Source organism: Leucopleurus acutus (genome assembly GCF_964270905.1).
Source record: "Leucopleurus acutus genome assembly, chromosome: 16".
In the NCBI taxonomy this organism is placed as follows: Eukaryota; Metazoa; Chordata; class Mammalia; order Artiodactyla; family Delphinidae; genus Leucopleurus; species Leucopleurus acutus.
The window spans coordinates 71,567,862-71,594,626 of NC_139158.1; the positions used below are offsets into that span (position 1 = coordinate 71,567,862).

At 50.0% G+C, this 26,765-nt stretch overlaps 1 protein-coding gene across 4 annotated transcripts in view; it reads left to right on the plus strand.

Moving 5' to 3' along the window:
- Positions 1-879: 879 nt before the first annotated feature.
- Positions 880-26,765, plus strand: part of TOX2 (TOX high mobility group box family member 2) — a gene marked incomplete at both ends in the record, with an annotated part of 131,476 nt that continues 105,590 nt past the window's right edge. For 2 of the 4 annotated variants that reach the window (XM_082857154.1, XM_082857157.1), the window contains one exon: positions 880-993. In XM_082857154.1, the coding sequence (XP_082713280.1) occupies positions 880-993 (114 nt within the window). The remainder of the gene's footprint in view (positions 994-26,765) is intronic. The other 2 variants (XM_082857155.1, XM_082857158.1) reach the window with 1 other exon arrangement.

The window sequence follows — 26,765 nt, forward strand, 5'->3', positions numbered from 1 at the left end:
CGGGGGAGACTGTTTCAGTCACCTCTCTGTCCCACCATGGGAGCCATCTCATTTCCATTCTTCTCTCACTCCAGAAGACCATGGTGGTGGTGGTGTTCGTGGTGATGGGGGTGGCAGATTCTGGACTCTTCCCCAGAACTTCACTTTCTGGCTATTTCTATGGCCCTCTGTCATTAAAGGGAGAAGGATCCTTCTGCCTTCTCCGGGTGGTTTCAGTCCTAGATCCTCTGGGGGCAGCGGAGCCCACTCCATTACCGACGCCACAAGTCCTTGCCTCAGTTTCCTCATATGTAAAGTGAGAATTTAAGCAGCAATCCTCCAGGGCCACTCTCGCAGTGACTCAGATCAGTGGGACACGGAGGGAGAACATCCTAACGTCTGCCTCGGGCTCTAGGCCGCAGCCCCGGGGTAAGGCAGCACCCATCTCCGAAAGTGTGCCTTCCCTTCCGCCACATTTAGGGCTCAGCGACGCCCTAAATATCTAGGGCGGGGAGTGTCCCACTTCTGGGGAGGGGTGTCGTACAGGCTTCTCCCTCCCTTCACCCTTGGTGGCGGAAGGCGGGACGGGAAAGGGCCGTCTGGACCGGCGCGCAACCCTCCGGAACCCCCGGGGGCGGAGAGCCAGGCGGGGGACCCGGCGTCTGCCTGGCCCGCGGGAGGAACCTCCTCACCCGAGTCCGGGCCCCAGGCCCTCCGCGGCGCCCGAGGCCGGAACAATAGCGCGCGCTGGCGGGCGGGGGCGGGGCGCTCCGCCGGGCGCCGCCCCCGGCCCGCCCCCCGCGCTCCCACACTAGCTCGCACACTGGCTCGCACACTGGCTCCCACCCGCCGCCCGCCCAGGCACTACCCGCGGGAGCCGCCGCCGCCGCCGCGCCCGCCATGGACGTCCGCCTGTACCCCTCGGCGCCCGCCGTGGGCGCGCGGCCCGGGGCCGAGCCGGCCAGCCTGGCGCCCCTGGACTATTACCACTGCGGCAAGGTAGGCGGGGGCGGGGTGGGGGCCCGGGAGGGCGGGGCCTGCCCGCGCCTTCGGACCCAGAGCCAAGCCAGAGCGCCCCGGGCTGGAGCGCGGGCAGCAGTACCACAGCGGCTCGGGACGCGGGCGCTCTCGGGGACACACGCGGGGAGATGCCGGCGGTGCCGACGCGCGGGGACACGCACCCATCAGCCCCGCCGACGGGCACATGCCACTCACGCCGATCCCTTGGCGGTGACACTCACGCCCAGAGTTGTTGGGATCACAGGCAGAAGTCACCCCGACAGTCACTCACACGATGTCACAGTGACACACACCCACGTCCCCCTGACAGCCTCGCATGCATTCACAAGCCGACACACAGTGACCCACTGTCACACACACAGCCATCCTGCTTACACTCCCGTCCCACACAAGTCACCCTGACAGTCATTTATTTCTACACAGCCACACGCAGTCACTCGCCCACCTGCGCTGCCACACCGCCACATGCAAGCCACCCGGTCCCACACTACGACGCCACACACCGCGTTCCATGCCCCCATCCGCCGTCACACGCAGTCACAACTGGGGACAGGCACACAAAGAAGTCGCTCCGACAGTCACTCGCTCACGCTCCCAGTGACTCAAGACAGTCGCACGCTGTCACCCATAGCCACCCCATGGACGGGGAACCTCAGGCACCCTAATCGCCCTGACAGCCACACAGTCACACGCGGTCACACCCGGGGGCAGCCGCGGCCACCACATCGCCCCTCCCCCACCTCGGCCGTCCACACTCGCGCGTGGGCGTTTTAACTTTTCGGCGCCGCAGCGCACTAATTGGGCCGTTTGGTAATCGGTTGTCACCGCCCGGCGGGGCCTCGGATTCCGAGCTGGCCATAGCCCAGCGAGGCCTGTCCCCTCCCGGGAGCGAGGCCTGTCCCCTCCCGGCTGGGGCTGCGGTGAGGGATACCCCTTCTTTCCCGAGATCGCCGCCTCCACCCGCAGCCAGGTCCTAGCCCTGCTGCTTCGGGCGCGATGCGAGCTCGCGCGCCTGGAAGCCCGGACGGGCGGCGACCGACCCCGCTCCCTGCGCCGAGCCCAGCCCGGGACGCTGAGGGCAGCGGCGCAGCGCGCGTCTCCTCCCTCGCCCGGGAGGGAACTTTCGAACTTAGTTAGAAAGCCGGACGGTCCGTGCGTCCGCGGGTCTGTGCGTTGGTCCGGGGCCGGCCGGAGCCGAGCGCGGCTTTTCGTCACTCGGAGCCCGGATTGAACGGCGCGCGTGGGTTTCCCCGCGGCCCTGGCGCAGACGCGCGGGCTCCATGGCACTGTGTGGTGAGTGCGCGTCGGGTGGCTGGGTCGGCGGCCCTCCGGGGCCTTAACCCCACCCCACGGGCTTTTCGTCAAGCTTCTTGCTGTGGGGATGCCCCCCGCGGAACCTGGGGCCGCCCAGGCTGAGTGCGTCCTCAGGCCTTGGGGAGCGGCTTCTGGACTCTGGGGGCAGAGCCCTGCGCAGTTCGTCTGGGCCTTGGGGTGGGGTCCGGGGCCCTCAGGGCCGGGGGCGGCGTGGGCCGGGGGCAGGCGGCAAGTGAGGTCTCTCAGAGGATGGGGCGATTATCTTTTGTCCGGTGACGGGCAAAGTTAGAAGCCGAAGAGGGAGATGGGTCTTCAAGAGAAGGCCGGTTCTCGGGCTGCTTCCATCTGACGGAGGAAGAATTGATTAGAAGTAGCAAGTGGAGTCTTTAGGAAGGAGAAGACGGTTGGGTTTGGGGCAGCTCGTCTATCTTCTGCCCTTGGCTTTGTTATTTTTTAAAATATGAAGTTGGCAAGGTTCCAGCTCCTGGTTTGGGGGCCGGGGTGAGATTGGGGATTTGGGCCTCAGAGTCTGCTTGCATGGGTGCCCCTCGCCTGCAGTGCTCCTTTTGGGGGTGGTGTTTCTGTAAACCCCATCAGAGTGGGGTGGTCTCATAAGGGGGCCTTTGGGAGGTGGAACTCAGCCGAGGCCCCTGCTTTATTCTGATGCTCTGTAAAGCTCTGACTCAGCACCAAGAACCAGTGTGAAACCCTGGTGGGAGGGAACCAATCAGGGAGTCAGAAGCTGGTGATTCTGGTTTCCGCCTGTGAACTAGGACCCCTGACCCAGAGCTGAGGGTGTGTCCCGGTGGAGGAGGGTGGCAGCTGGGCCGCTAAGGTAGGTGACAGAGGGTCTGACATTGCATTTGGACGTGGGATCTGCTTCTCGATCCTTCAGCCTCATGGCAGGGTGAGGCAGAGAAAGTCACTTGGCTCAGGGAGCGGTGGGTCAGAAGCCTGTCGGTAGCAGATCATCAGGGGGCAGTCGCCTTCAGCGCTGGCGGTTGGTGGGGGGGCAAGTTGTGCCCAGGAGCTGATGTTGAGGGACTGGGGAGGCTCCGTCCTTACGGCTGGTCACTCTCAGAACTGGAGGGGAAACAGGCCCAAAATGCAGCCATGACCACAATTGGGGTCTATAGACTGGGCTGCAGAACCAGCACACAGCCTGCACAATTGGGGGCTCTGTCCCTGGAGCCCAGATAAGAGGCTTGTCCCCACAGGGCCTGAGAAACACAAGGGCAAGCCTTTGCCAAGTGATGCTGGACAGCCATGGGGCAGTTGGCCTGGAAGGGCCCTTGGCGACCGTTCCCTTGGTGACTGTCCCCTTAGCGATCCTCTAACACAGAGATTCCAGCCTCTTTAAACCAAAGTCATGAGCAGTGGCTGTTCTTTGGGTATCTTTTGTTTGAAAAGATACACAATGACTCAAAGCTGCTATGGTTTCATTTTTGCTTTGAAATAGATGTTTATTAATCACTATAATATTAGCATGCATTTGAAAAATAGCTTACAAGATATGAAACAGGCACATTACTTATTTTATGTAGTAATGACGCCTGGTGAGCATAAGGATTTGTGGCCCTGTAGCTCTGTCTGTGGCCCCCTACTGGGAACCATTAATCCCCTCCTTCTTCCTTCACACAAGGGGAAACTGAGTCATGGAGTAGTATACTCATAGGTTACGTAGCAAATGAAGAGCACAGCTGAGGCCTGAACCCAAGCTCCTGGACTCCCAACTTCACACTTGTCTGGTGTTCCCCACACATCTCTGCCATGGTTTGGGGGTTAAGAGTCATGATGTCCTTCTAGGGTAACTATGAAGTCCCTTCATTAGGGTTTTGGCAAGGTGTTTTATCAGGCTGGGGGCATTGCCTGGGGCTTCTGCTCAACCATGGCAGACTAGTGGAAACTGGCCATTGGGATTGGGCAAACCTGGATTCAAATCTCCGCTTGTGGCTTTGTGCCCTAGGGCAAATGATTTTAGCTCACTGAGATATGATTTACATACAATAAAATGCAAATTATTTTTTTTGTGGTACGCGGGCCTCTCACTGCTGTGGCCTCTCCCATTTCGGCGGAGCACAGGCTCCGGACGCGCAGGCTCAGCGGCCATGGCTCACGGGCCCAGCCGCTCCGCGGCATGTGGGATCTTCCTGGACCAGGGCACGAACCCGTGTCCCCTGCATCGGCAGGCGGACTCTCAACCACTGCGCCACCAGGGAAGCCCTAAAATGCAAATTTTAAGTGTACTGTTCCATGAGTTTTGACAAATATAACCACACATATGGTGTGGTTATATCCCAATCCAGATATAGAACATTTCTGTCACCCCAGAAAGTTCCCTCATGCTCCTTTCCAGTCAGTACCCCCTACCCTTAGAGGAAACTACTTATCTAATTAACATTATCAATGCTTTATTTAAGTTCATTTTAAGTGTACTAAGTTAATTTAAGTTTTAGAACTTATGAAGCATATACATTTTTGCATTTGGGTTCAATTTGCTCAACGAAGTGTCCTTAAGATTCATCCATGTTGTGTATGTCAATAGTTTTTTCTATTTTATTTAGTAATATTACATCGTACGAATATAGCACGATTTGTTTATTTGCCGATGGACATTTGGGTTTGTTTCCATGTTGGGGCTGTTATAAATAAAGCTGCTGTGAACATCCTTATACAAGTCTTTCTGTGAGTGGGGCAAATTATTTAATATCTCTGAGCCTCAGTATCCTCTTGAGGACAACATTGTCTACCTCTGAGGTTCGGGAGAGTTAAGTGAGTTGATATAGTATAGGAAAGTTCTTGACACATACCAGCTACTAATTACATAACAATGCTGTCAACCACCTGGGACCTATTCCAGTAAAAGGCTTAGCATCTCTGTGTTCCAAGTATCCTTCATCCCTGGTCCAAACATCCTGGGTACAAGGTCAACCCAGGATGAATCCAGGGTGTTCAAGGCCATCCTGGGTAGCACTTTCTCCATGCGGTGCTCCATGGCCAACAACCTCTGTCTCCAGGCACGCCCCATCACCCCAAGAACTGGGGTTCAAAACTGCATGGGTTTTGACATGTTCTGTCATCCATCATTCAATCAACAAACAGTTATCGAGCACCTCTTTGTGCTAGGCACTGCACTAGGCAACTGATGGTACAGCAGTGAAGCAAAGTGACACATATTGCTACCCTCTGGAGCTTACATGTCAGCATGGAAAGTCGTAAATATATGGGTGAGGTAGATATGGTATTGTGACTGATGCCATCATTACAACTATGGAGAAATATGAAGCAGGGAAGAGGGTTAAGGACATTAGGTCCAGGCGCTGGTTTGCAGTTTTAAGTAGGGAGGTTGGGGAAGGCCTTGTGGTCTAGATCAGTAGGTCTCAAATTTATGTACCCATTAAGCATCATCTGGTAAGATTTGAAACAAAAACAGATCCCTGGGCATCCCTTCCTGCCCTGAGATTCTGATTCGGCTGATTTGTGCTGGGGTCCTGAGGGTCCGCCTCTCTGATGAGCGCCCATCCATGCTGCTGCAGCTCTGGAGACCACGCTTTATACAGCAGCGATTTGGTTGTTTGTATACAGGCTTTTGTGGGCTCCCACCAGGCAGGAACCATGCCCAGCACCTGGCACAGTGCCTGACCCATAATTACTCAGGAAATTGTGCTGGCGGGTGAGTGATTCAACTCTCTACCCACACAGCTCTGGGCACAGCATCTTGCCCCTGGATGGGATCTAGAAAAGCTCGGTTAGTGAATGATTGCAGGCTCCTTATGGTGAAAATCTATGAAGTGGAAGTTGCTGGTCCCACCTCACCCAGACTTGAGATGTGAGACACCCGCTCAGCAACCCTAGTAGATGAGGTCCCCGCAGCATCTTTTTGCTGGGGCACAGGTGGCTGTGGATGGGTCCTGGGGAAGGAGCCCTGGGCCCTGGGGGAGCTCTGGAAGGGTGCCTCTGTCTCTGTTAGGAAGATTTTTTACTTTCTGTCTAAAGGTGTTCCCTATAGCCCTCCCCCAGTGTGTCCCAGAGGCTCCTCGAGGACCACACTTCTGTACCTTACCAATGTCAGGAGCAGCAGCCCAGGCCTGACGCAGCCCCTCCCCGCTGCCCCCCCCCCCCCCGGTCTGCTGGGTGACCTTGAGCATGACAGTGCCTTTCTCTGGGCCTCTGTTCCCCTCTGTGCAAAGGGAGAGCACATTAGTGACCATTAGCCTCATGAGATGGGGAGCTATGGTGTGGAAATATAACGAAATAAAGTCTGGGGCATGTCCTTTATAACTGTAGAGTGTGGTGCACCGGCAAGGATGAGGATGATGCTTTTTGTTTTGTTTTGTTTTGTTTTGCGGTACGCGGGCCTCTCACTGCTGTGGCCTCTCCTGTTGCGGAGTACAGGCTCCGGACGCGCAGGCTCAGCGGCCATGGCTCACGGGCCCAGCAGCTCCACAGCACGTGGGATCTTCCCGGACCGGGGCACGAACCCGCGTCCCCTGCATCGGCAGGCGGACTCTCAACCACTGCGCCACCAGGGAAGCCCAGGATGATGCTTTTTGAAGAGATAGGCCCTCATATGCATCAGAGGGTAGTAACCACCGTGTCTGTCTCTTTTGTATTCCCAGAGCTTGCCTGGCACATAGGTGCTCAGTAAATATTTGCCGAATGAACAAATTCAGGGCTGGCCTGTTGTTCCCTGTGGCTTGAGGAACTTAGCATCTGTTTGGCTCTTATAATCCGAAGACTTTGTGGTGAGCACATCGTGTCCAGAGCAGGGCAGGGCAGGGGCCAAGAGTCTTTTGGTTGACCTGACATTCCTAGAAGAACTTCCCTGAGTGGGCCCAGGGAGCAGAGCCCAGCATGGAGAGCAGCCAGTAAACTGGGAAGAGCCTCACCCGCATCCCAAGGATCGCCCTGCAGGGTGGCTGCCAGCTCCCTGTGATTCTGTAGGGCGTTTATTTTGCTTCTCGGATTTCCCAGCGCTGGTCTCAGGTTAGGAAGGCAGTGTAAATTCTGGGACCTGGCAGACCTGGGTTTGAACATTACCTTACCATCTTTAGTGCAGGCAAGTTATTTCACCTCCCTGTGCCTCAGTCTCTGCATCTGGAAAATGGGCACATCAACACCTCCTCCACAAGGTTGCCATCAGAGCTGGAAATCCTGCCTGTAAGGTACTCAGCCCCAGCAGGAAGTGCTTTCATTTCTATTCACAAAGAGCAGCACAACTGAAAGTTAAAATGCAAGAGGAATCTAGTTTCAGCACTGGCTGCTGGGGGAAGTGTCTTCCTAACAACAGGCCTTTCCATGCCTTGGTCTCTGGATCTGATTTTCCTGGGCCTAGGGTTTGAAGAGGTCTCTGCGCAGCATTCTGGACAGACAAGGAGCTGCTCACTTCCTTTGCATCTTTCTTTTTCCTTCTTGAATCTGTGTGGGAGGGGAGGTGGGTTTAGGAGGCAGAGAAGACTGGTTCAGACTGCAGCTGCACCGTTCATCAGCATGGGCCGCTGACCTTGTGCACATCATTCAACTGCTCCAGTTTTCTCATCTGTACAAGGGGACAGTAATGCGTTCGTCATATTGTAGCTATGAAGCTCAGATTAAAGTAACAGACATGGAAGTTCCCTGTAATGTAGAACAGTGTTTCCCAGCCTCAGCAATATTGACATTTTGGACCTGACAGTTCCTTGTCTTGGGGGTTGTTCCATGCCTTATAGGATGTGGAGCGTCATCCCTGGCCTTTACCAGCCAGATGCTAGTAGCACCCCACACTCTAGTCACGACAATCAAAAATGTTTCCAGACTTTGCTAAGTATTCCCTGGGCGGGGAGGCAAAGTCACCCCTGTTTGAGAACCACTAATCTGGAAAGTGTGGTACAGATAAACTAGGAGATGATGGTGATGAGAGTGGCAGAGCTTTGGGGCTCGTGCTTTCTGTTCGGTATTTTAGTCCTGTGTCTCCTTGTCAGCAAATCCTGTATCCATGTGGTTGACAGTTATCCTGTTTGTTTATTTACATGGACCAAAAAAACCTACATAGTGATTTTTCAGCATGGTTTGGGAGCAGCAGTAAAAACATGTGGTAAGTAATTATTAACTTAATGAGTCGTGGTAAACTGTAATTTTATATCTTAGTGAAAACATGTTGTATAACACGGGATAATAAATTTTGTTCAATTACCCTGATGCTTAAACTTGCTACTGTACAGTTGCGATTTCTGGTGCCTGCTAGAATGAGCAGCAAGGTTGTGGCTTTTCAGTGCGTAATGACCTGTTTCCTGCTGGGTTTTTCAGATGTTCAGCAGGTTTTAATGAGTGCCTACTGTGTGCTAGGGGATTCAGCCCTGTCCCGAAGGTGCAGGGACTCAATAGGAAACTCGGCTTTCCTAGATGAAAGGCTGTGTGGAATATACTGGCTCGAAAGGCAGAGTCATAATTAAATATATAATTGTCTGGGGAAGTGATAGTGTCAGAGGTGTGGGAAGGCTGCACGTGGCAGAGTCTTACAGGGAACACCAAGCAGGCCACATGGGGGGCATGCAGAGTGGTGGGAAGGCGTTCTAGGCAGAGGGGCACCCGTTGCAAGGTGGCTTGGAGGGGATTTGGGGATACTGTCAGCCTAAGTCAGGGAGTGCTGCCTGCAGGGCAGAGGGATGACAGCAGGAATCGTTATACAGAGGGAGGAGGGAGGGTCGCATCCCAGCTGGTTGGATTTTAAGTAGAAAGGTGCCTTGGAGCCAGAGTTATGGTTCAGAGTATGGAATGTTTCATGTTGCTGGATCCAGACCGTTGTCAGTCACTGTCTCTTGGTCTTCTGCTGTGGGAAAGTTTTTTGGTCTTTTGTTTGTTTGTTTTTTGGTGGAGAGTTTAATATTATTATAAATGCCTACAAAATATCCTTCACTTTTATGAAACTGGGGTTTATCATAAGTAGGCATCCTATTTTTTTACTGCAGTATAGTTGATTTACAATATTGTTTTTGTTTCAGGTGTACAACAAAGTGATTTAGTTTTATATGTATATATATATTTTTTTTTTTCAGATTCTTTTCCATTATAGGTTATTACAAGATACTGAATATAGTTCCCTGTGCCATACAGTAAATCCTTGTTGTTTATCTGTTTTATATGTAGTAGCGTGTATCTCTTAATCCCATACTCCTCATTTATCCCTCCTCCCCCTTCCTCTTTGGTAACCATAAGTTTGTTTTCTATGTCTGTGAGTCTGTTTCTGTTTTGTAAATAAGTTGATTTGTATTATTTTTTAGATTCCAGATATGAGTGTGTATATATATATATATATATATATATATATATATATATATATATATATATACATATACACATATAATATTTATCTTTCTCTGTCTGACTTACTTCACTTAGTATGATATTCTCTAGGTCCGTCCATGTTGCTGCAAATGGAAATATTTCATTCTTTTTTATGGCTGAGTAATATTCCATTATATATGTATATATACACACACACACACACACCACATTTTCTTTATCCATTCACCTGTTGTTGGACATTTAGCCTGCTTCCATTGTCTTGGCTTCTGTAAATAATGCTGCTGTGAACATTGGGGTGCATGTATCTTTTTGCATTAGAGTTTTCGTCTTTTCCAGATATTTACCCAGGAGTGGGATTGCTGGATCATATGGTAACACTGTTTTAGTTTTTAAAGTAACCTTCATACTGTTTTCCATAGTGGCTTCACCAACGTACATTCTGCTGTGGGAAAGTTTAATGACTTGTGTTTGATTTCCCCCAGTAGCCAGGGATGCTCTGCTCCTCAGACTTTAGTGCAACAGAATCACCTGGAGGGCAGTTAAAACACAGAATGCTGGTGCCACCCCCAGAAGTTCTGATTCAGTAGGTCTGGGGAGGAGTTGAAAATGTGCAGTGCCAACAAGCTGGTGATGCCACTGCTGCTGGTCTGGGAAGCACACTTAGAGAGCTCAGCTCTCGTCTAGAATATGGGAGGATTTTCCCTCCTTGGCCTGGAACAGTAAGGATGTACTGCTGGCCTGGGGCACGTAGCCCTAACTTGGACGTGGTCAGGTGTCCCAGAGACTCCTGCCTTTTTCAGGACCCCTGTGGGTAATGGGGAGCGTCTCCTTCACCTTGGAGTGAATCTTACATCGGACTCCCTGGAAATAGACTCTGATGTGGAGAGTTGCCTGTGGAAGGAAGGTGTATCTGGGGGGAAGTTCTGAGGAGGTGCACCTTGAAGGGAGTAATGGAAGCATGGCTGGGCAGAGGGATATGCTGGCCTGGGATACAGTTAATGATGAAAGCATCCCACAGGGACCTTTGGAACTGGACTCCAGTCTGTCTCAAACTGAGGCAAGGGGGCCGCCCATTCCTTTGATTCTTGCATCCTCTGGTCACTGGCTTCAGGTGGCCCCCACAGGGTATAGCTGTGAGCCCAGAAGTTAGGGAATGAATGGGTGGAAAGGGAAGCACCACAGTGTCCATTTCACGGAGCTGCATTTGGGGGAGAAAACTCACCTTCTTCTTGTTTCCCAAGAAATCAAGGGTCAGCATATTGATGATTAAATTTTAGAGACTTTTGAGTCACTTACTAGATTCTTCGTTGCTTCATGCTGTGAGGGAGAGCTGGGAGATAACTGCTTCTTAGGTCCGAGTGAAGAAAAATGATAATTAATGGAATTTTCTGGGGCCCAAGGAGATTCTCTTACACATTCCTAGGTAGGATTCCAGAGTTCTTGCGCTGAGATGTCACACATTTTCCTGTGTGGTAGGGAGGACTCCACATTGATTTCTGAGGAGTTTCTGGGCCATGCCTGAGTCAGTCACATCTGGGCAGGGGACCGTGGCTTTCTCTTTGGACTGGAGTCCTGTCACATTCTTCAAGAGCCTCTTTGCCCTGCCTCCACCTCAGGGTAGGTCAGCATCCATGGTGGTCCCTTTATCAATCTTTCAGCTTTTCTGAGCAACCAGGAAGCTCAGAGGCAAATGCCTGTGTCACTTGTAGGCATGACATAGGATACCATGGGACATCTTTTATTTCTTTTAATTTTTATTTATTTATTTTTGGCTGAGTTGGGTCTTCGTTGCTGCACGCGGGCTTTCTCTAGTTGAGGTGAGCGGGGGCTACTCTTCGTGTGGTGCGTGGGCTTCTCATTGCGGTGGCTTCTGTTGTGGCGCACGGGCTCTAGGCATGCGGGTTTCAGTACTTGTGGCACGCGGCTCTAGAGTGCAGGCTCAGTAGTTGTGGCTCGTGGGCTCTAGAGTGCAAGCTCAGTAGTTGTGGCGCACGGGCTTAGTTGCTGTGCGGCATGTGTGATCTTCCCAGACCAGGGCTCGAACCCGTGTCCCCTGCATAGCAGGCGGATTCTTTTTTTTTTTTGGTAACATCTTTATTGGAGTATAATTGCTTTACAATGGGATGTTAGTTTCTGCTTTATAACAAAGTGAATCAGCTATACATATACCTATATCCCCATATCTCCTCCCTCTTGCGTCTCCCTCCCACCCTCCCTATCCCACCCCTCTAGGTGGTCACAAAGCATCGAGCTGATCTCCCTGTGCTATGTGGCTGCTTCCCATTAGCTATCTATTTTACATTTGGTAGTATCTATAAGTCCATGCCACTCTCACTTTGTCCCGTCCCAGCTTACCCTTCCCCCTCCCTGTGTCCTCAGGTCCATTCTCTACATGTGCATCTTTATTCCTGTCCTGCCCCTAGGTTCTTTATAACCTTTTTTTTTTTTTTTAGATTCCATATATGTGTGTTAGCATACGATATTTGTTTTTCTCTTTCTGACTTACTTCACTCTGTATGACAGATTCTAGGTCCATCCACCTCACTACAAATAACTCAATTTCGTTGCGTTTTATGGCTGAGTAATATTCCATTGTATATATGTGCCACATCTTCTTTATCCATTCATCTGTCGATGGACACTTAGGTTGCTTCCATGTCCTGGCTATTGTAAATAGTGATGCCAGGAACATTGTGGTACATGTCTCTTTTTGAATTATGGTTTTCTCAGGGTATATGCCCAGTAGTGTGGGATTACTGGGTCATATGGTAGTTCTGTTTTTAGTTTTCAAAGGAACCTCCATACTGTTCTCCATAGTGGCTGTATCAATTTACATTCCTACCAACAGTGCAGGAGGGTGCCCTTTTCTCCACACCCTCTCCAGCATTTATCGTTTGTAGATTTTTTGATGATGGCCATTCTGACTGGTGTGAGGTGATACCTCATTGTAGTTTTGATTTGCATTTCTCTAATGATTAGTGACGTTGAGCATTCTTTCATGTGTTTGTTGGCAATCTGTATATCTTCTTTGGAGAAATGTCTATTTAGTTCTTCTGCCCATTTTTGGATTGGGTTGTTTGTTTTTTTGATATTGAGCTGCATGTAAAGTTTGGAGATTAATCCTTTGTCAGTTGCTTCATTTGCAAATATTTTCTCCCATTCTGAGGGTTGTCTTTTCGTTTTGTTTATGGTTTCCTTTGCTGTGCAAAAGCTTTTAAGTTTCAGTAGGTCCCATTTGTTTATTTTTGTTTTTATTTCCATTTCTCTAGGAGGTGGGTCAAAAAGGATCTTGTGTGATTTATGTCATAGAGTGTTCTTCCTTTGTTTTCCTAAGAGTTTTATAGTGTCTGGTCTTACATTTAGGTCTCTAATCCATTTTGAGTTTATTTTTGTGTATGGTGTTAGGGAATGTTCTAATTTCATTCTTTTCCATGTAGCTGTCCAGTTTTCCCAGCACCACTTATTGGCAGGTGGATTCTTAACCACTGCGCCACCAGGGAAGCCTTCATGGGACATCTTTTGCTCATTAACTCACTCCCAATTTCATTTCGTTCTTCTATAATTTCCCCCTTTGTCTTGAGTCCTGCCATTCTTCTTCTTCTTTTTTTTAATGTTTTTATTCTCTATAAAGTAAACAGAAATATATTAGAATAAAAAAAAGTAGAGCCCCCTTTCATTCTCTTTCATTTTCCCCACTGCCTTCTCAGCCCTGCTCCCCAGGGCTAACCACTGAGGGGAGTGTGGTGGGTATACTTCCAGGCCTAACCATTCTTCAGTCAGTACTTCTAATGAGTTTATTGTTTCTATTTCTGTAATCACTTTTTCATTTCTCAGGATTCTGTATTGTTTCTTGATTGGACTTATGTTCTAGTAGCCCATTCTTTTTTTTATGGATGTGGGAATGTCTTGAATCTTTTTGAAGATACTGTTTCAGTTTTTTTAAAAAGTTATCTTCTGTTTGCTGCATTGACTCTATTTTCTTGCTGGTTAGGTCTTTGGTTCACTTCCTGGTCTCTCTTTTATGCTGATGTTTTCTACAAACGCCTGGTGATTCTTGGTTGACGTTTTTTTGTGGACAAGGGTCCAGATTGATCTGTTCTGTCATTGTAAGTTCCCTCAACATCTGTGAAAGCCACGAACATGTGGGTAGGCAATGTGAATGTCGATTTTCGGTGCCCTGGGTGTAGACACTTAAAGCTGGAGACTTCTACTAGAGCATGGGACCAGCTCACTTGAGGTTGGGGACATCTGTTTCTCTTATCAGCCAGCAGTTACCCATGGGCACTGGTGCACTTTGTTTTTCCTGCATCATGTCCATCCATGGTGGGGGAATCCCTGAGACAGATTTCTCATTTAATTGAAGAGTTCTTCTTCCTGGCTTTAGCCTCAGGGCGAAACCAACAGTCAGCTTCTCTGAGGACTGTAGACTAACACAAAGGTCAAGTCACCTCCCCCTGCCCAGGGCTTTCAGCCCCTGCTGCCCCTGCTTTGGGATTTTCTGGGGTTCAGTTAGGAAAATAGCTTTTCTGGAGGTCTTGTGTTGGTGTGCTGGTGCCTTAGAACTGATAGATTTCACTGTCAGTCTGTCTCTTCGACTTCTTCCTTTCCAGCACCCTCTCAATGATTCTGGTGCCCAGCCCTTTCTTGTTTTCTTATGGCTCTTTTGGAGTTATTCAGTTTTCATCTCCCTATCTGAATTATGAACATATGTGTGTGTGTACATATGAATTATGAAGATGTGGGTGTATCTACCTCCCCTTTTTTGTCATTCTGGTGGGGTTTAGAAGAGGGGAGAGGAAAAAGTATGTGTTCTACCCATCATCTTGAACAAAAAGCCCCCTCTCACAGATTTTTATTTGTAAAATTTGTGCTGTTTTATGGAGAAAAGTAGGGTAGAAATAAACACAAATTATTCTCTGAGCATTTACTGCATGTCAGGCTCACGCACTCATATCATCTCGCTGAATCTTCGTAAGAACTATGCTAGGCACATGTGTCCCCATCGTGTCGCTGAGAAGACTGAGATGCAAATAGGTCAGGTTACAAAGGGTAGCAGAGGAGCTGGTTGGCAGAGCTGGAGTTTGGCCTATGCCCTCCCTGCTCCTGCAGCCTCTGTAGTGCCCGCTGGAGCTCTCACCCTCTGCAGGGATGCAAGAATGGACCAGCCCACCCCTTGTTTTTACTGTTGATGCATTGCCTATTCTGGGGGCTAGGGGGTTCCCAGCTGGGCCTTCTGCCTTGGTTTTCAACTTCAAACATCATTTGGTAATAGAATGCCTTCACATTAGAGCTAATTCAAATGTGCTTATGTCGGAGTTGGGCCTAATTTGTAGGAATGATATAGAAACCTGTTGGAAATGAATCCAACTCAGTAGTATAACCCAGGGTCAATCTCATGCATAAATTTTATTGTTCCGCACTGCTATGTTTTGACTCGAACTGAACTTGATAATGTGGAAGGTGGACCCGGGGCCTTTCTTTTTGCTCATTTATTCTGTGAAGATTTAACGAGTGCCTGTTGGGTGCTACCTACATTATTTAAGGAGGTCTCTTTACCCCACCCCACCCCTATGCATTCTCTGTTCTATATGTCCACCAGAGCTGTAAGTTAATTTTTATACAAACCCAGATAGTGGATTCAAATATAACTTTTGAGTTCTATGGAAGTGCCTGGGTTCATATCCTGTCACTTACAAGCTGTGTGACTTTGGACCTGTCACTTAACCTCTCTGAGCCTCAGTTATCTCACATAATTGCATTTGCATCTCAGGTTTGTGGTGAGGCCTCTGGGAGATCAGGTAGGTCGTTTCCTCCCTCATTCCTGTGCCAGGTGCTGTTCAGGTCAGCTGGGCCCTCGAAGGACAGTGAGCATAGATGTCATCCCAGGTTTTTATGTCTTGTTATAAATTGGAGGTCTAAGGAGCTTTTGAGTTCAGAATTAAGTGTAGTGGTGTTTCTGGTTGGGGTGGTCTCGTTTCCCCTCTGTATCAGTTCTCTTCTTTCTCATTGAAGCTCTCACAGGAACCCTTTAAAGTTCAATTAAACATTCAGACTCACAAGACTCACACAGGTTACCCTTGGTACCCGTCTCCTTGAAGGACTTGGGACAGGAACCACCTCTTGCCAGCAGGGCACATGATCTGTCCCTCTTCTGTGGGAGTACTTCTAGCAGTGGGCTCTGCGGGAGCCCACAGAGGTGGCCAGCAGCTCTTCTCTTTGTCAGCCCCCGCCCTGCCAGGTTTTGGTAAAGATGCAAGGGAGCGAGACCCACAATGGGTGGGTTTGGAAGCCACCCTGACTTAGAAGCTTTAGTTCCCAAAGGAACATCTCTTGTAACAATTCCATAGTATCCACATCAAGGGTCCCTGCAAGGGGCATGTCAGTTACAAGAGTCACTACACTCAGGGCATCTTTAACTATGGCTTCTTTATCAAATCTTTGTAATGTATTTATAACTTATTTATAGTTCCTTCCAGTCCAGACGCAACTTACCAATCAAGGGTCATTTTACCACAAGCAGAGTTACCTAGTAATATAGTTAGCATCCTGCCTACATCAGGTTTCCAAGGGAGTTATGCCAGACAGTTAAAAAAGCTGAAATGCTTTTGCGAAAGGGAAAAGGGTTTGGTTAACCCTTTGTCCATATTTGCCATCCTATTTTCCCCTGAGGTATGGCGCTTTTCAGCAGTTGTTTTGGAGGGATGAATGAAGCCCTTGGTATGTTTTGAAATGTATCCCATGCTTGTGTACGTTTTCTGATTGATTATATAAGACACACTCACACTCTGGCCAAGAGATATGCTTTGGAGTCATATTGGCCTGGGATCAAATTCTGGCTTTGAAACTTATTAAGAGTTAATTCATTTACTCATTCATTCATTCAGCCGTGCAAAGAACATTCACCGCCTGCTGTATGCAGGGCTTGGAGGCTTATGCCAGGCATGGAAAGGAGATGAAGACCTGGTCCTTGTCCTTGAGAAGCCACAGTCTAATATATTAGAGAGACAGGCAGAAAGAAACAATTCCAAATGGGTGTGAGACCACCAGGCCAGGCAGCGGGGGAGTTAGGGAAGTCTTCTCTGACGAGGGGACACCTGGCCTGTGCTTGAAGGTGAAATTGGCCATGTGAAGAAGATAGGGAAAAGCATTCCAGGTAGAAGGAACAGCACATGCAAAGCCATCGAAGGGGCCAAGAGTGTCAAGAGATGTGGCTAGAGAGGGGAGCAAGGCCATTTGGAAAGCTACTTATTATCTCTGGGCCTCAGTTTCCTCATCTGCAAAATGGGATTAACTGTGCTTACCTGTTGATGAAATTAAATGAGATAATAATGTGTGTTTAAGCATCTGGGATACTTAATTTTAATTCCCTTTCCAAAACTCTCTATGGGTGCCTAAGAGCCAAACTTTGATTTTAAATGAGACAAAGAGAAAAAAAAACGAAACCTGCATGGCCTGGCCTCCCACCTGTGCAGTGCAAGCATTTCCTCCACTGGCTCTTGTGTTAGTCCTTTTACTTGTCTTGTGGATCGATTGCTAAATGTTTGCGTGCTGTCTTGGATTATGTCTTATAGTATCAGTGAAGCACATAATTGTGTTTTCCTAAAGACTCCACGTTAACAATAAGCCACCACCCTGTTGTGGCGTCTTTGGGACAATATTCCCTCTGCTGACAGCCTTGAGTCTGTCCGATGCTCTGTCAACATGTCCTGTCACTTGCTGCTTTGTCTTGCTTTCCTGAAACATGGCCACCGCCCACATACAAGCTGGGGGCACTTAGCTTTTGGGGACATTCACTATCCAGTGACCACAAGTCACACATCACAATGAGCTGAGGAACCATGCCGACCGTGATGGAGCGCCGTCTGATGTGTAAATTAGATCCTGTCATTTCTCTGGGCAGAATCCCTCATGGGTCTCTGTTGTGGCTTGGTGAACTCTGCCCAACTGAAATCAGACCTCTGCTTAAAACCTTCCAATGCTTCCCCTGGTGTGTAGGTAACATCAAATGCCTTTTCTGGCGCAGACATCCCGGTGTGATCTAGCCCCTGCCTGCTTTTCCAGCCTCACTCCCAGCTGCTCTGTCCAAGGCCCCAGGCTTTGTGCTGGGGATACGGTGGGGAGCAAAGCCAGCCTCCATTGACTCTATTCTCACTACCCCACCCTTCTTGCTTTTCCCCAGACACCTCCACCCGCATGGTCTTTTTTGCTTGAGGGGCCTTGCATATGCTGTTCCCTTGGTCTGGAATGTCCTTGTCTTCATTCTGCACAAGGCTGGCTCCTGTTTACCCTTCAGGTCTCAGCTTTATCCTCACCTCCTCCAAGACTCCGACCCCCCTAATCTATGCAGTTACCCTGTTATTCTCTATCTCAGCCTCCAGTGTATTTTCCGCCTTGCATGATATATCTATGATATGACTTGAGTGTCTGTTCCACCTTGAGGACAGTAAGCTTTCCAACCAGTGGCATCATGCTTGTTCTCTTCACTCCCTAGTCCCTGGCACCTTAGCGTGGTGTCTGCTATGTAGTAGGTGCTCAATGAAAAGAAAGAATGAATGAGTGTGGTGGTTATACTTTCCAGAGATGGCCACCATAACATATCCCAGGCTGTGTTTCCAAGAATAATTCGCTTACCCTCTCTGGGCCTCACTTGTCATATTTGTACATTGTTGCCAAGAGGATTAAACACATAAATGTGAGAGACACAGTGTCTGGGCCTTGCAGATGTTGTTAATAAATGTGCGTTCCCATTGTAACGACAGAGCCCAAGGAAGAAAGTTGAAATGGCAGTCAAGAGGGTTGATGGTCGAAACCCTTAGGATTTTTCATCAATGCTTGACTCTCTGGGGGCAGGGCTGGCAGACCTCAGCCCCCTGTTTTGTCCACTTCCCATCTCCCTGTGGGTAGTGACCTTGCCATTTTCAGGAGGGAGGTGTCACTGCTGGTTGGTTGGGTTGGGGTATCTGGGGCACAGTTGGCCTGACCTTCGGAGATAAGGAAATCTCTCTCTAGCCTGTGGGAATGCTTCTGTTGGGCAAGTAGGACTTGTTGGTCACTTCTCTCCTGAAGTTATCACCCCTTTTTCTTATTAAACTGTAAATTTTGAAGGCTGTGTTCCCTGCCAAAAAGTTGGGGAAGTCACCCGCTACTGTCCTACCACACAGACTCAAGAACAGGGTTTACCTGAGCACTTTCCTTCCTTACTATTTAATGCTGCAGACGTCTCCCCTCCACCCCAGTCCCCCAGAAACCCCTTACCCATCTTTTTCTTTCCCCTTCTCACGGTGTGTAATGTACTTATTCGTTCTTTTTATTGTTTATGTCCCACTAAATTATCAGCTTCACAAGGGCTGACTCTTTGCTGGTGGCTCACGGATGTAGCTCAGAGCAGTTCTCGTTGCTCTGCCTCTGGTCTTGGCATTCCTGACCTACCTGGCAGGCTCCTACATTTTTAAGTTTCTGCTCAAGTGCTACCCCCTCTGGGTGGCCTTTGCTGCCTGCTGCCCGCCCCTGTACCCAGCACCTGGCACACCATAGGCTCCCTGATAACTGGAGTATTCTCTGTCCCAGAGACGGGGCCTCGAAGGCTGTGTCTGGGAGGTTGGACTTTGTCTCAAAGGTGGTGAGAGTTGAGGTGTGTTGCATTTGAGAAGAATCTTTGTGGCCGTCTTAAGGGGAAAACAATGGATGGGGGCAAGAATGGATGCAAGTAGACAGTGGGGAGGTGATTACTGTCATTTAGAAGAGGACTGGTGATGGCTTGGGGGATACACTTTCCAATATGGTAGCCACTAGTTACACGTAGCTATTGAAATTTAAAGTAAAATGGAATAAAATGTAGTTCCTCAGTCACACCAGCCATATTTCAAGTGTTTTATAGCCCCCGTTGGGCAGCGTGCATATAAAACATTTCCGTCATTGCACAAAGTTCTCTTGGACCCCCCTCTGGCTTGGGCTGTGCTGGTGGGATGAGAATGGGGAGAAGTAGAGGGATGTGGAAGATGTTAGGAGGTGGAACGTATGCGCTTTGGGGACGGGTTGGCCGTGGGGTGTGCTAGAGAGGGGGTGTCAAGGCTAAGACTAGGCTGTTGGCCACGGCCCAAGTAGAACTTCTGGCTCAAAGCAGCGAGCGCTTTTATGGCTCTTGATTCAGGGCATCACGTCAGAAGGATTATCCACTTTCCACCAACAGCACGAGAAAGCACCCTTTTTTTTTTTTTTTTTGGCTGCACCGCACGGCATGTGGGATATTAGTTCCCTGACCAGGGATTGAACCCGTGCCCCCTGCAGTGGAAGCGCGGAGTTTTAACCACTGCACCACCAGGGAAGTCCCCAAAGCACCCACCTTACCGCACCCTCCTGGCAGAGTTGATTGTCTTTTGAAAAACCTTCCATCGTGTATATGCCTCTTGCCAAACCTGCCTTCACTTGGGGTCTAGCATGTGCACCGTGAGGTCTTTGTGATCAGGGAATTATATGTATATTAATGCAGATTTCAATAAAAAGAGTTATGTTTGCCATTGTGGTGCGGTCTGATGCTGTTTAAATGCCTTTGGTAATATCTTCAATGAGACGGCAAATAGAAAACAGGAAAGTTAGTAATAAAAAATGAATTAGGGTGATTAGCAAAAGGTGAACCACTTCCCTCCTCAGGCAACAGGCCGAGATGATGGAGTGCAGGGCTCCTCCTGTCCAAACACCCGGCTGGATTATCGCAGCCTCTGTGGCTGGCCCTGGGGTCTCCTCGGCACATAGGACTTGGTTATTGCATTTCGTTTTGCAAAGGTCACAGGCATCCCCTTGGAGGGACTCTGAAGGGGCTCATTCCCTGGGGTGGGCTAGAGTGGGGCCTCTGAAGAGGAGTTTCTAACTCAGGGCAGGTCAGGAACCTTCTTCTTCCAAGGCAGAGACATCAGTGGCCTTGCTTCCCCTCCCTTCATCCTCCAAGGCCCTGGGGAGTCTGTCCTCTTTGCAACATCTTCTCCAAAGGTGCCCTTGGAGAACCTTTCCTAGCTGTCTGGTGCTGGGGTTTGGGGGTCCCTTCAAGAAGGCAGTAGAGGCAAACACTCTAATTGCCTAATGCAAACACTGGGACTGGTTCCTGGGGCATCAAAGAGAAACAGAATTCTGGTGACCGTGTAAAGTGTGTGGGACTGGAGCTCAAATCAGAAGGACACGGAGCTTCCACCTTGGTAACGTTGTAACTCACACCCACCCAGAGCATGGAGCATGGAGGTGGCACAGCTGGTGGTTGGGATGGTTATGGCTACACTGGTCGGCTCACTTCCATAGTCGATGGCCAGGGCTGGGTAACACACGTGTTAGCTATATGATTGCCAAAACAGATGGGCAGATTTGGTTAATACCACGTTGGTTGCATGATCCCCCAAATGGGATAACTATCTCTCTTAATAGGAATCATGTAAGGGTCTTGTTAAAATGCAGATTCTGATTCAGCAGATCTGGGTAGGGGTCAGAGACTGTTCATTTCCTACAAGGTCCGGGTGATGCTGAGCTGCTAGTCAGTGGACCACAATTTGAGAACTGAGGACTTTGTGTCAGGCTGAGCTCCCTAGCCCACCTTCCTGCCTCTATCCTTCCTGAGAGGTCACTGCCAGGCTGTGTGCTGGTGCCTTGGAGGTGAATGGTGGAAGGACCACAAATAATCATCCCGGATGAAGACAGATGTGGGCTTGGGGTGTGTCAGCCTTTAGGGCGAGGACTCAGTTCTGAATCATCTCTGTGCTTCTTCCTGCTCTTCCCCAAGGCCTGAGTTTTCTCCCCAAGTCAGAGCTGGCAACATCCAGCTCTTTCCCTCTTATCCTTCAAGTAAAGCTCTTTCTGTCTGTGTCTCATGTTATGTAAGCTACAGTCACAACCTGGCACCTGGCACAAGGTGCTGACCTCAAACATGGAAACTCTTCCTGCCACGCAGGGTTGTGGGGTTAAGATGGCAGTGAGGGGTGCCAGCAGGGTGGGGGTGGGGATTTATTGAATTCCTATGTGCCAGGCACTGTGCTCGGTGTCTTATGTACACTGTCTTATTTAACCCTCACAATAGCCCTTCACATTATGTATTGTTACCATGTCACAGACACCTGACACCTGTCAGGTGATGTGTGTCAGGTGACACCTGAAGCTCAGAGAGGTTGAGAAACTTGCCTAAGGTCACTCACCTGTTAGTAGCAGAGTAGATCAGGAACCGGAATCTGTGTGCTCTGGAGTCATGATCTTTATTCTGCAGCACGTGTCCTCCCATGTACCAAGAATCTTTAGCTTCCTTTGGGATGCCCTTTCACATACGCTCCCTGTTTAGACTCAGATCACACCTCCTGGGGAAATCTGGCATAGGATGTGTCATTCTCACTGCAGAGACAGGCAGACCTAGGCACAGAGGCAGTGCCCATCTTGTCCAAGCTCAAGCCAGAGTCATAGGCCAGCAGGGCTCAAACCCGGGCGCTTGACCTTCACCCCCCAGCTGCTTTCCACCTCCCAAGAAGATTTTGTTGTTCTCAACTTGATGTTGTATAGATCAGACCTATGCTCTTTGACTGTGAGCGTATCATGGCCCATACTCTTTTGTTAGCTCCTGTAACAGTTATCGCTTGCTGTGTAACAAGTCACCCAAAATTAGTGCTTTAAAACAGCCACCATTTTATTTGCTTATAATCTGTGGGTTGGCTGGAGGGCTTTCTGTGCTGGGCTGGCCTCTGCTGGGCTCTGTCCTGCACCTCTGGTCACTTGGCCAGTGAGCTGACAGCTGGGTGATAGAGGATGGCTTCACCCCTGTGTGTGTGTGTGGCACTTGGCAGGCTGCTGGCTGGGGGCTGATTGTTGGGTCAGCTCTTCCCAGAGCCTCTCATCCTCCAGCAGGCTAGCTCGGGCTTGCCCACCTGGTGCTCCAGGGTTCCCAGTGCAGCGAGAGAGCTCACACCAGTGCACAAGCGCTTTTCAGGCCTTTGCTTGAGGCACATTTACTGCTGTCTCGTTGGCCAGATAAAGTCACATGGCTAAGCCTGGCTTCAAGGCATGAGGAAACAGACTCTGGCTCTTGATGAGAGGAGGTACAACACCACAACACAGAGGGTGAGCATGCAGAAACCGGAGGACCTGTGGTCATCTTTTTAACCCATCACAGCTCCCCTCGCTCTTTCAGACCACAAACATTTATCAAGCCCCTGCTGTGCACCAGGTGCTGTGGCTGGGACTCCAGTGCAAGACAGACCTAGTGTTGCACTTATGTGGCCTCTAGTCTAGCAAACAAATAATCACATAACGAAACACATAATGTGAACGTGACAGGTGTGATTAGGAGAGCTGCACAAGTGCTGTGGGTAACAGGGAGGGTCAGGAAGGACTTTCTTGACCCTTAAACTGAGACCTGTAGGGAGACCAGGAGTTGCTAGGTAATAGGGACGGAGGGGAAGCATTCCAGACAGCCAGAATAGCATGTGCAAAGGCCCCGTGGAGGGAGGGACCTGGCACATTTGAGCATCCGGTGAAATGCCAGTTCCCTTTAAGTGTCAGCTGGTTTGGGCTGAGAAAGGAGCTTATGGTTCGCAGCTGTCCCCTGAGCAGCCTCCACGTGACCCAGTCTCAGGAGGGAGGTGGGGCTAGACCTTTCCATGGGTGGCTCGCTCACAGGGGCAGCTGGGTTTGGTGGTCTCTGGGAGGAGGAAGAGATTGATGCTCACGTGGGCACCCAGGAAGTCCTTGTGGAAGAAGAGGGATTTGAGCGTTGGAAAGGGCAAGGAGACAGCGAGAAAAGGGTCAGATGCATGAAACTGCAGGGGCAGGGGGGCGCTGGGTTAAGTAAGGGGCTTGGATTTAGTTCTGTTGGCCAGCAGTCTTTGAACCATGAACCGAGAATGATGTGGTCAGATCTGGGGTGGGGACATGAGTCCTGGGTCCCCCTGGGGAACTCTCTGCTTACTCCCATGAGCTGCCTTTGATGTCCCCAAACGTTTGATAGGTTCTCTCAAGGCACATCAGGAGGTACAGTTTTGGGAAAAGGCCTGAGCTCCCTGGGAGACAGCGTAATGATCATAAATGAGCCAGCACACGGTTGGAAAAATGCGACAAGTCAGACAAGTCAGATTCAAATCCAGATTTGAATCTCTGCTTCTTGCTGACATCACAATGAAACTCTGGGCAGGTCACTGCCCAGCCCCAAGCCTTGGTTTTCTCATCTGAAAATGGGGCCTGGTCCCATCCACCCTGGGTCGGGTGAGGAGGGACCAGTGGGGCTGAGTTAACGTTAGCGCCTTTGCTTCTGTGTATGAAGGCTCTTGTCTCTGTGCGGCCGAGGACAGTGCAAGGGACCTCGGTGACGACACAGTCTGAGCGCAGCAAACACTCGTCTTTACCAGGCCTGGATGTCAGGGAAGCTGTCTTTCCCAGAATAAACAGAAACCATGGCAACCAGTATGCATCATGTGGGCCAGCAGCCCATCCCGCTGCCGATGGCCAGGAGGAGGGCCCGTCACAGATGTCCCCTGGGGGTGCAGTGACCCCCAGGGACCTTCTTGGCCCCCCCTCCCTGTCTGAGGTAGGACTGAGAAGTTCTGGAAAAATCAGTCCTGCTTTTGGGTTTCTAGTCAACCTCAAATTTTATTATTTAATTTTATTTTTCCTTCTTGTTCCAGAAAGCATGTCTTGAATGAGGTAAGTTGGAGCAAACCTCCCTGCCCTCCCCATCCCTTTGTCATCTGCAGATTCATCTCTTGGAAGGATTTGCCAGGACGATGCTGGGGGCGGGCACCAACATGGTGGCAAAGCTACCCTAGGAGGGAGGGCAGGGTCCCAATAGGCTCTGCCAGTCTCCCCAGACGTGCAGCGAGGTGGTGACATTAATACCCCAGTGGACAGAGAGGCTCACCCTCACCCAGGGTTCACAGCTACTAAGTGGCAGAGCTGGGATTCGAACCTGGGTCTTCCTGCTTCACAACTCATTTCCACACTGCATGTGGCTGAATTGGGCGCTCAGCCGCCAGTGTGGCAGGGCAGAGGGAGTTTATCAGCCCCTCGTGTGGGGAGCCTGTGATGCCTGCCCCTAGCACAGAGGGGTCCAGGGTGGTGGCGGAGAGGCAGCTGTGTTGGTCTTGGAGACTGGGAAGGTTTTCCAGTCCTTGTGTTTTTGCCTGGCAGCCTCCTTTTGCATCTCTGGTAGGAGAAGAAGTCAGGACTTATGCCCTGACTTCTAGAAGCATGGCCTTGTCTTGGCTGGAAGTTGGGAAAGGGGTTTTCTGGAACCCCTGGCTTCTCCCTCTGTGTCTGCGGCCATCCAGACTGGACAGTCAGAGCTAAGCTTGGGGAACCCCTTGTCTCTGGGAACCTTAGGTCCTTATCTGTAAAGTGAGGGACTTGTTGACTCAGTTGACAGCCTCATGGCAGTGAGCATGGACGATAGAGCCCAGAACCTTAGTTCCATTCCTTTCTGGGACACTTACTAGCTGTGCACATCTAGAAAGTTACCCAACTTCTCAATTCATGCCTCTGTAAGATGGGAATGATAATAGCACCTACCTAATGGGGTCATCATGAGGACCAATATTTGTAAACGCGGGAAACCGTACCTGGGACAGAGTATGTGCTGTTCCTAGTGTTACCTCTTGGAGTTGCTGGGAAGTTAGTGTGAATGTAGCAGGACCTGTCATGCTCGGCAGGAAGCAGATGCTCAGACACTGTTAGCTTTTTGATTGAGGAGAGGAGGCAGGAGATGGGGTCAGTGTGGAGGGTACCCGGGTAGACAGACCCCTGGGCTGGCTTTGGGACCTTGGAACACCCACTTCACCACTCCGTGTCTGGCTTTTGGTGGTTGCTTACTTTTGGTCATTCATTCACAAGAACACACACAAAGATATAAAAGTATAGATAATACATTAAAAAATTAGAGCCAAGGAAAATATAAAATAGAACAAATTCCAGGTGGAAAATGAAAACAGATATGTTGGCCTTGGGCTCTATAGTTATTGAAATTGGCCTGCACATCTGGTTGTGGGCTTCCTGGTGGACAAGTGAAAAGGGAAATAGATTTACTCCAGGATTTCTTTATCCAAAGGGAAGATGCTTGGCAGCTCCTCACAGGAAGCACAGCTTTAACTGGTATTTGGAGCTAAAAGAAATCCCTCCCTCTCACCAGCTTCATGGATGTTCTCAGAGCTCAGTTTCCCCAAATGTAAAATGGGGGGATGAGACCCTGCTCCTCTGTCTGTCTGGCTGATTGTGGGCATATGTACCTGTGCATTCCTGGCGTGTAGTGGGCACCCAGAGGGCATAATTCCCAGCCCTCTGCCCCATCATAGCTGGCGCCTGTCAATTTTGGGGCGAAAGTTTAAGTCAGCCTAGGGTCAGCCCAAACAAAACCAGCTGTGCTCAGAGTGAAGTTCTGCTGTCAGAACCCAGTCAGGGGGAAGGTTGTGTGTACGGGGAGTAGAAGCTGTTTAATCACAGGACATATGCCAAGGCCAATGGGCACTTTGACAAATTGAGGCTGGCACGTGGCGTGGTGCATAAGCCCCCAGGTGAGTACACACGGTGGGGTTGGAGGACCAGCAAGGGCCCATTTGGTGAGACCGGCTGTGCAATCAGACGTGAGTTGGAGTTCGAATGCTGGGAGGGCTGTGAGGAGGGAGAGAGGGAAAGGGGAGGCAGTTGCAGGGGATGGAGGGAGGCAGGGCGCGGAGCACCTTCAAGCGTGCGACGTGGCCCCTTGGTGATCAGCGTTTCCGGCGAGGAAGCACGTGGGGTTAAGCGACCACGACATCCCAGTGAGCTTGAGGATCCAGACAGGGCACCTTAGAGGTGCAAATGGCTTCAGTCACTTCCCTGGGGCAAGATTGTTTTCATCTCGAAGAAGCTTTGTAGCTTCTCAGCACTTCCAGGTGCTGATGGCGGCATCACAATATTTTGAAATTAAGCAGCGAAGCCGACTTCATTACCAGCTTACCTGGTGAGGGAGCAGCACCTTAGTTAGCACTGATGGTTGGGTATGACAGAGCTAAAATTGAACTTGGCAATTACTACTCGTGAGAGGTTCCCGGTGCTGTGAAAAGAAGGTTCCATGGAAATCAACCCCGGTAATCACAGGGCTAAAAATTAGTCGGTTACTATTCAGGTTGCTCTGTCAGCGTACGCATTGGGGTGATGCAGGGGAAGGGGGATGGAAACTT